The 10,736-nt window shown below is 36.8% G+C and overlaps 1 protein-coding gene across 1 annotated transcript; it reads left to right on the forward strand.

Annotated features, from left to right (window-relative positions):
- The first annotated feature begins 1,152 nt into the window (after positions 1–1,152).
- On the forward strand, positions 1,153–6,006 carry LOC128029820 (suppressor of cytokine signaling 6). Its single transcript, XM_052617415.1, has 2 exons — positions 1,153–1,503; positions 3,324–6,006. The coding sequence occupies exon 2, from the start codon at positions 3,441–3,443 to the stop codon at positions 5,037–5,039; it is 1,599 nt and encodes a 532-aa protein (XP_052473375.1). The 5' UTR covers positions 1,153–1,503; positions 3,324–3,440; the 3' UTR covers positions 5,040–6,006.
- The last annotated feature ends 4,730 nt before the right edge of the window (positions 6,007–10,736 follow it).

A 10,736-nucleotide genomic window follows, 5' to 3' on the forward strand; every position in this document is an offset into this window, starting at 1 on the left:
AAGAAGCCACTTCTTTCTCAAACAACAACAACAACAACAAATACAAAACATCAAAGACAGACTGAAATCCTGCAGGAAGTATACAAGGATTGGACAGCAAAAGACTGGTGCAAAGTAATTTTCTCTGATGAAGCTCCCAAAAGTTTGAGACATCTGGAAAATCGATTGCTCTGAGAATATTAGGTGAACACTACCATGAGTCCTGTGACGTGTCAAAAGTGAATTATCATTAGACCATCCATGTGTGGGGTTGCTTTTCAACCAAGGGAGTGGCCTCTCTCATAATTCTGCCCAAAAACACTGTCATGAATAAAGAACGGTATCAAAATGTCCTGCAAGAACACTTCTTCCAATGATCCATGTGCAATTTGGTGATGATCCGTGCATTTTCCAGCAGGATGGAGCACCATGTCACAAAGCAAGAGTGATAAAGTGGCTCGAAGATCATTACATTGAAATTTTGGATCTGTGGCATGCCTTGCAAGGCAACTCTCCGGATCTCAATCCCATAGAGAACCTATGGTCAGTCCTCAAAAGGCTAGTGGACAAACAGAAGCCCAAAAATTGTGATCAACTCGGAGAACTAGAATGGATTGCTGTCAGTCATAATTTGGCCCAGAAGCTAATATCCAGCATGCCAGAGCGAATTGCAGAGGTTATGAAGAACAAGGGTCAACACTGTAAATACTTATTATATATTTTTTTGCCAGTATACCATAGAAACATGTGGGGAAATAATCTACAAATACAGAAGCAGCAAACTTTGCAAAACACAAAATGTATATATATATATATATATATATATATATATATATATATATATATATATATATATATATATAAAGAAATAAATATTCATTTAAAGAAAAAAAGAAAAATACCACCATTATTGCCTGGGGGAAGAAGTCGCTTTAGCATTAATAATAAATGCTTATACTTAATAATAAAGCACTAAGTACAGGTGACATCACAAAATATTGTGTTGCCAACAGGACTTGGAATTGCAAAAACAACTGAACATAACAAAATATAAAACACGTGATAACGGACCTGACATGTATAAAATGTTAAATAAATAAAATAACAGCCTATTAACATAAACAATGTTGCTATGAGGATTCTTGTGCTCAAGCAGACAGTCGACCGTCGACGAACATCAAAGATATCCTCCCCTCCTTCACATTCATTCCCATGATGCAACAGCAAACAAAGAGGGCAGAGAAAAGACAGTGCAGGCGACAAAACGGCAGCTAGCTAGAGAAAAGTTTTAAACGCCGAAAATAGGTACAATTCAAAACGTCCACAGCGTACGGTGTGACTTTATCGCAAAACGCGGTCATAAAGTGCCCATTATTCCTCGTTTCTGTGGAAATTGACTTCGTTTCTGCGGTGTTTTTGTAAGTGCAGGTATCAGCTAGCCATGAAGTAATAATGTCTCCTAATGCTCTCCGGACACTGATATGACAGCTGCCGTTAGCTGACAGTGTATTCAAGGCACGACAGGTAATGTATAGTTAATATTTGTTTGTAAATATTGATGTCTAGCGTAGTAGCGTTAGAAAGAAGTGATGTTTTACATACAGGGCCTGTACAGGTTAGCCTGAGTGCTAACTGCTTTTAAAGCGTTAGTACGCTCATATGTATGAATTCAAGCAGTGTTTTGAACTTTGAACTTGTTTCCACAGTGGCAGATTCATATTATATATCTGTTAATGTTTGTTGAATTCATAATGTACACTAGACATGTCGGACAACAATCAGGCATAAACATTTATCATACTGTAATATAATAATGCCATTATTTTGAAATACACAGCACGTGAATGTCAGCCTTAACCTACATTTGACTATAAAAGTGGTTATCGGTACCATATGTTTATGTTAAACTTATGCAATATGGTTTTTAGCAAATAAGTTGCTTGTCTTATTCTGTGTGAGTCATTTGTGCATTTGTGTTATTTCCACAAAAAAAAACAAAAAAAAACACCTATGGTTGTCTTTAGGACTTTGCCATGCCCTGAGGTGTTGCATGCTCCATCTAAGCTTCAGTATCTACATTTCAAATGACAATTAATCATTTCGAAGTGATAATACACTATAATTTGCTCACCATGGCTGATTTTTTTTTTTTTTTTTTTTAAGGGGCCCTATTATGCTCTTTTACAAAGTCTTGATTTTGTTTTGGGGGTGTACTACAACAGGCTCTCATGTAAATATTGCATCAAAATCACATCAGTTTGTGCGTGATTTAAACCTGGATGATTACTCTTAAGTTCATGTGCCTTGTAGTGATGGGAAGTTCAGATCATTTGCCCAACTCTGACCTTTGTGTCTCGTTCAGCAAAATGAAAAAATATTTTTTATGAGTAATTTTCATTAATTTTGTTCATTTTATTAAATATAATTAAAATCTTGCATGTTATTTCCCTAATATCTATGTTGATCACAATAAAAACTAATTCCAGGACAGAACATATAGTATTTTGCACAGCTGAACGAATCACTCCAATAGACGACTCGTTCTTCGCGAGTTATATTACCGATTTGTTCAAAATGAACGAATTGTTCAAGAACGACCCATAATTCTTTAGTGAAGCTAAGCCAGGTCTCGTCCCATTCGTTGATATTTGTGATATCAAAAATCCCAGAAAATATGATATTTGTGATCAGGAAACATTTGTTATTATTATTATCGATGTTGAAAACAGTTGTGCTCTTCTTAATATTTTTATGTAAACTGTGATGCACTTATGATTCCTTTTTTAATAGAAGGTTCAAAAGAATACCATTTATTTGAAATATAAATATTGTGTAACATTAATAATGTCTTTACTTCCTTGCTGTAAATTTCTTTAAATAAAATAAAAAACCTTATTGCCCCCATACTTTTTGAATAGTAGTGTTTGTAACTTAACAATTGGACATTAGTATAAAAGTATTTGTATAAAAGCCTCATCCGTTTTGGAAGGTGCACACGCAATCAGTAGAGTATCCCGACAGGCGGAAGTATAAATCCCACCTAGTAATCACTTTATTAGTACTTTGTCAAGAGTTGGTCTTAAAAGTGTGCTATTTTTCAGTCTCTAGCTTTTATGACAAATTGAGAATCTTCACAGAATATTTGAATTATTATTATTTATTTTTTTTTGTCACACCACTCGCGATGAGTAAGTCAAGGTGAAAAGGTGTATAAAATGGTGAAAAACTTCTCAACCATCTCAAGGAATTTTTTCTCATTGTGAAAGTTATGATTGTCATTTAATCCCGAATTTAATGTATTTATATAATGTTTTATTATATTAATGTCTTATTCTATTTTGTAGGTAAGGGAGTCGTGGGCCATATGTGATCAGCTATGTGTAAGTGTTCACAATCATCTCCCTCATCCCAAGAACATCACGTGTAATCCCCCTCCAAATCATTAAGGGGGATCTTTCAGAATGAAGAAGATCAGTCTGAAAACAATTAAAAAGTCATTTAACATTAAAGGCAAAGAAGAGAATGAATTTGCCGTATCACAGCCAGACTTGGCGGCCAGTTTCTCTGCTGAAGACTCTCTGTTTGGAGGATGCTACAGCAAAGATCTCGTCAGTAGCGACCTGGATAATGAGGAAGAAAAAAGATCCAAAGTCAGATCTAAGAGTGAGGGTCTCATGGGCACCTTGAAAAGGAGACTATCAGCGAAACAAAAACCAAAGGTCAAGGGTGGTTCTCCATCTGTTTGCTCTATAGATGATGACACCTTTTCCTCCTCTTCGGCACCCATTACTCTAAGTGACTTAAAATCCCAGCATTCCTCCCGCTCAGCATCCATCCATAGTCATCATTACAGTCCCACGCCGTGGCCTCTCAGACCAGTGAACTCGGAGGAGACATGCGTCAAAATGGATGTTAAGGCATTAATGAACTCCTCAGATCCTAGTCCGGCTCTCAACAGTGTGCACCAAGACTTCCTAGACCTCCAGAGAGAGTTCAAAGAATCTAGCGATTCATTGAGAATCACCAGACGTGTGCCAGATCACCATTCTGGTGCTCACAATGCTGATTTGCACCTTGAAATGGATGAACACATGCCTGTAGTCATTGGTCTTGCAGCTCAGGATTATATTCAGTACACAATGCCTTTAGATGATGGACTCTTTCCTGACAATGAAGGTTCGCGCTCTTTTTGCTTAGACGGCACCACACCCATGGACGTCGTTCCACAGTCAGAGGGATGCAGATCTCTTCATGCAGACGAGGAACCTATTGACCAAGACCTCCTGTCTCCAGACATCTTTATGGAGTCGTCATCGGTGAACCAGCTCTTTTTAAACACTGCAAATGTCTTGCTGCAGGGCTCAAGACTCGAAGCCCCACTTTCCCCCTTGCTACCTCCTTTGCCCAATAGTTATCTCCAGAGAAGCTTCTCTGGGTTTGGTGGTACACATGCTCATGTTGCAGAGAGCGTCATGCACCATCTCAACTTTGACCCCAACTCTGCTCCGGGGGTGCAGCGGGTCTATGATGCCGTGCAGAACAACGGACCCATGGTGGTTACTAGTCTCACGGCTGAACTGAAGAAATTAGCCAAGCAGGGTTGGTATTGGGGTCCCATTACAAGATGGGAGGCCGAAGAAAAGCTGACGAATCTTCCAGATGGTTCTTTTTTAGTTCGCGACAGCTCTGATGATCGATATCTTCTAAGTTTGAGCTTTCGCTCACAGGGTAAGACTCTGCACACTCGAATCGAGCATTCTAATGGCAGTTTCAGCTTCTACGAGCAACCAGACATTGAAGGCCACATATCAATTGTGGATCTCATTGATAATTCGGTCAAGGATTCAGAGAATGGAGCATTCTGCTATTCCAGATCTCGCTTACCGGGGTCCGTCACCTACCCCGTCAGACTGACCAATCCCGTTTCAAGGTTTATGCAAGTGCGCTCACTGCAGTACTTGTGCCGCTTTGTTATCCGCCAGTACACACGGATAGATCTGATCCAGAAATTGCCTTTACCAAACAAAATGAAAGATTACCTGCAGGAGAAGCACTACTGAAAGCAGTAAATCATGACTTGGTTGCTACTTGCACTTTTTGGATGACACAATGAAACCGGTTTCACAGACATTTCAAGAGTTTTGTTACCATTCGATTTAGCAATTTTTTGAAAGGAATGATGATGATTGTTGGTCTGGTAGAGTAGATAGTTCAGTGGTTTGTGTAGAGACACAGTGCCAGAATGTCGTTAGAGTGTCTGGGTCTCAATGTTGGAGCATTTTTCGCATGTTCTCTTAGTACTGTAGCATTTCCTTTTTGTTAAAGTCAAAGACAGTCCAGTATTTTTCTTCATAATCCCACACTATGAAATATCAGCACACAACTCAGAGCTCCATCTTATTTTAGGGCATTTCGACGATCTTGGCAAGAATGCACAGAGGTATAGAAGCCTTAATAATGACTGCATGTTTGTGAATGCATAGATTACATTCCTTCTCATCCCCTTTTTTTGAGTGCATACCTTCTTGTCTTACCAGTCATTATGTCATCATCTTATTCAAAGGGAAAATATACTATACGATATTCCAAATGATGTCCTCTCCCCATACACATGAATCTTACCCTTCTGTGGAGTTAATCTAATAAGCTATATTAGCTGCTCATATTTGTCAGACCGTATTCACATCCCCTTTTTTGTTTGCATTCTTTAGCACGTAATGCCAAGTTTAGGTGCCTCACTGAAACTCGTCTTTGCTGTACTTAATTGATTTTAGACTGTATGATTTGTTCTTTATAACAGTCATCTTTTAACTGGCATGCAGTTACATTATAAATGCATCTGGTCTTTTCGCCCCTGCATTGTTTAAGTGTTCATTAGTATTGTATAGCATTGTTTAAAAACTGAAAGGTTTCCTGTTATGAATGGTACAGTTTCAAATCATCTCTATTTGGGAACAGAATTTGCTTACTGATATGTTGTAACTTGAACTTGTTCTTCAGTTCAAAATAAACATTTTATATGCTTAATCTCTCTGTTCATTCTAATGTAAAATGTCAAATTTAAGATTCCATTTATGGTAGTGAATACCTTTTAACAGACACAGAGCTGGACAATGCTGAAATTGTTTATTATTTTTATTACAGATTTTAGCTCTATAAACAGATTTTGTTTATCTTACAACTTTGTCATTGTTGTTTTATTTTTATATGAATTGCTTAATGTTGTATTTGAGCTTTTACCTGGAGAGTTGCACCCTTTCATTAATGAGTTGCAAACATAGACTGTATAAAAACATGGACGTAGTGACCGTGTTGTCACCCGTAGGTTTCTGAAGAGCCTTTTTGAAGCCTCAAGAGGGCAGAGGTGGCCGTTGCCATCTTGGCAGCACGTCACTCCCGGATAATCCAAAAATGGTCGACGGTGGGCGACAGCAGCAGCAATCCACCAGTCACTCAAGTGGCCATCCCCTTAATTATGCAAAACTCTAAGGCTTAATATGATTGAAACAGATTAGTTTACCACTTTTTGTACCAGGTTGTAAACATGAGATTTGGCCTTTGCACTTAGTGGTTTTAGATTGATGATCAGTTGTGATGCTCCTTGTTTTTCAGCTGAGAACTTTCTTGATTGCTGGCTCGGTAAAGCATTGCTGTTATTTTAATGTTTCTTTGCTTGAATTAATGGTTTTGGAAATAACAAGTGGGCAGAGTGTAGGCTTTAATATTGGTTGCCAAAGAGTCTTGGTGCCATTTGTGTTTTTTTTTCCCATTCAGCACACATGCACATTATTAAGACTGTATTAACCTTCTCATTTACACACACACATATATAATATTAAATATATATATTACTAAGCAATTTGAGCCAGGATGATTACTTTTTTATATTTTGAAGTTTCATTTGTAACTGCTGAGTAAGTAAAGGACACCACAGGGCCTACAACTCCCTTACAACAACTTTCTGGCTGAATTCATATGCTTTCTGCAAACACATCGTCACATTCCATCAAAAAGGACATGCTGAGCACTCTTATATCCAACATAAATTGCTTAAGCAGTTCTGTAAGACTCCAGAGATGTTTTTTTGTTGTTTTAAACCGTTCTATCTGGACAAATCATTCCATTTTCAGGCCAGCTCATAGTGTTAATAAAGTTTAATTTGATGCTGCTGTGGGACAATCAAAGTGTCTCTCCCTTACACAGGGTGTTTTGTGGAAAAGAAACATTTTGCTAATGCTCGATTTTCTTGTCTGAAACATGAAACTAAAATCATTTGAAACTTTTAGCTTTTTAATGCAATGATTGTATTTAGTATGTTTTGTTAGTATATCTCACTGCCATTTAAAATCATTAATAGATTGAAGGCCAATGGCTGCTGTGGTGGAGGTGAGCGTGTTTATCATGGGATGTAACATTTACATGATCTGGACTTGAGAAAGCATCATGATCTTCAGACAGCTGCCCCACGTATCAGTGCTAAATCTTAACCAGCATCCATTTTCCTTGCATTGTGCTTTAAGCCACCCATCTGACTTCCATTGTTAGTAAGCGTTCACTTAGAAAGCTGCAGAAGTATTATTGATTTAATTTCATCATATATTGGATATTATGTTGTCAGTGCATGATTTGTCAATCCCCTACATCGCTGTGACCCTTCTAATAATCCATTCTGTTAAGGCTCTGGAGGACGCTTTATTACAGGTGGTGAAGGATTTCTGGCTCTGTTTATTACTCCCTCCCTTCTGTTTTAATTGGTTTCTTTGGAATTTCACTTCAGACTCCACTGAGAGCTTTCTACACTCCACTTACCGGTGCAAATGCCTTTTATGTTTTAATCAAAATTACCTCTATGGATCTGTTTGTCCATTGTATCCGAGGTAATTGAGGAGTTTTGACAGAACATAGATTTCATACGTTCACTTGAATTCAGGTCAGGTAATCTGAGAATCAACTATTACATTTAAATGGAGAAATGAAATAATTCTTAGGGATGTGACTCAAAATTCTAATATTTGATGTCATTTTAATGCATTGTAACTATTGCTTTAATTACCTTGAGCCTGTCAATCAGTACTGCTGCTGGATGTTTTTTATAGCCTACCATTCGCATTTCAACCTCTGACTCTGCTGTGCATGAAAAGCCCCTCAGGACTGCGGTTTCTGACATGCATCCACCAACGCTTAACATCCACCATTATGCTTTTCAAAGTCATTTAAATCTTTCATCTTGTTAAATCTTCCTTGGATGTCAAACATGCAATTTTCAGTTAATTTCCTGATGTAAATAATACAGTTTGTGTACACCTTTCTCATTACTCACAATTTCATCTTTTCCACAGTCTGTCTTGTTCGTTTCTTCTAATGGCAACTATTCCGCACATGATAAGACCAAATGCTGCTGCTTTTCACCATGCTGATTTGCTCAGTATCAGGATACATTCTGCAAAAGTTACATCCTTGATTAAGTATTAAATTAGGATATTTCACAGAGGACCAAAATGTCATAGATGAAACAATCCAATCACATTCTTATAGCCTGAGGTGTCATTTCTGTCCTGGCTTGATGATGAAATGTTAACTGAGCTGGATGGGCTCCTATGAATGCCGTTTGACACTGAATAAATATTGTAAACTACCTGTTAAGTATTCAGTTGAAATTATGTAGCATTTTCAACATCAACCTTTGTTACAGCCCATTCAAGATGCTATATTTTCTCCTATATGGGGCATTCTACAAACTTCCAAAGTCAAATGTTAAAAATGTCTGTAACTTGTTGTATGTATGCAAAATCATATCCAAGGTACACATTTCTAGTAGTTGTGCAGTTAATTCTCATATTGTATTTTCAGAAAGTTTTGGAATATTTGTCCTCTCTCCAGATTTGCACTACCGAAGCATAGTTATAGTAATTGAATTAGATGGGTTATGTTGACCAATTAAGATTTTGCTTGTATCTACATTGTAATTTTTTTTTTCAGAGGTAAATCAGTAACAATTGAGATTTATTGTATTTTGAATCCAGTTTTTTCTTTGTAAATTTCAAAGTAAAGGATCGTTAGTTCGAATATTTACAAAAATTACAAAATTTTAACTTGCATGCTTACTACTTAAACAAACTAAAATAAAAATGCATAGCTGTACTAAAAAAAGTGTTTTCTCTTTTGTCACTACCGAAACAATGACATGTTTGGTTGTGACTGTTTTGGTAGTGACAATTTTAGATACTTTTGAACATATCTCAAAGATGTTAATCAGCACATGGTTAGCAATCACAGTTCTGAACAGTTGTACACACATATACATTAAATTATATGGAATAACTCCCCAAAAAATGTGCTTAATTGCAGAGAAAAGGTGTTTGGTAGTGACATTCCTTAGTTACACGCAGATGGGTTCTATCTACTCACCCTGTAGTTATGAGAAAGAGTGACACATAAATATTTCCAGATCATAAATGTAGGGGTGTAGTTAACTTCATTCTCAGTTTCGGCAGTGACATGGAAAATGCGGGACACATTTTTAAAAATAAACATTTATAATTTACAAAGAAAAAAAAAAAATATATATATATAAAAATTTTGAACTTCACTTTTTAAAAGAATCAGAAAGATATTTTTAAAAACAATAATGAAAAAAATAAACATGTCAATATCATTTTCTTTAGTTGAGATTAAGGGGCTTAGGGTTTGGGACAACCACCTGCCAATTGAGGTTACTCAATAAATCTTTATTTTATATATATTAAGCATACTAATATTTAAAATATTATTGTGGGTTTCAACAGAGAATAGAAGGGTCTTAGTAAACATCAAAGATTTGAATACTCAAATGCTTTTTAAATGAGGTTTTTGGTTGTGGGATAGGAGTTTGGACCAATTCTGTAGAATGGCTCATAATGTTTAGATCATTAATACACTAGAACACCTTTTCAAATTTTGGGTCTTGTTGAATGCTTAATTCTATTGGGTTGACTAACATTATAAGATGGTCAGCTATTTTTAATAAATGCATAGCTGTGAAGAAGTTCTGGGTCTGTCAACCTCATTACAGTTCCAATTCCAATTTATTTCAGTTATTTCAAAGTCCTTACAAGTTTTTATGAACCAAAACTCACAAAAACACTGACAAAACAAAGAAATATGAAAAGCTACACGTCATTTACTAGCAAGGCGGTAATTTGGCTATTTTTTAAACTACAATTTCTCTAGTCAAGATGCTGCTGCCGAACACTGTTGGGAGACGCCATTTATAGAACCCATTGAATTATTGAGAAATAATGCACACCCAAGGAGTAAAGGCCAATTCGTGGGTGTGCTTTATTTTTCAATAATTCAATGGCTTGTCATCAATTCTTACTTATTAGGCCCTTTGAGACTTTGAAGGTAGTTCAGACTGCTGAATGTCTGAGCAAGAATGGAGTTGGAAATCACAATGGCATATGCAGCCTTACAGTGGGTCCCTACTAGAGACCTGCAGAGTTGAGCTTTTTTGTCACATTGACGCCGTCTTTATCTGTGAGCAATGCCATCTGTCAGAAACCCCAGAAGACCTCTTTCTGAGCACACCATGTGTCTCCACATAAAAGGGTGGCTTAAGCAAACAGTACTGCGCTGCACCATACCTCACTCACTTGAAGATTCAGTATTCTATGAGATTAACCTAAAGGCATTTATATATCCTAGACTTCACCTGTTGTTCTTGGTACTATAAATGTTAGCATAGCCAATATGACACTTTGAATCATTAGCATTAAATT

The sequence above is a fragment of the Carassius gibelio genome, chromosome A2 (assembly GCF_023724105.1).
Source record: "Carassius gibelio isolate Cgi1373 ecotype wild population from Czech Republic chromosome A2, carGib1.2-hapl.c, whole genome shotgun sequence".
In the NCBI taxonomy this organism is placed as follows: domain Eukaryota; kingdom Metazoa; phylum Chordata; class Actinopteri; order Cypriniformes; family Cyprinidae; genus Carassius; species Carassius gibelio.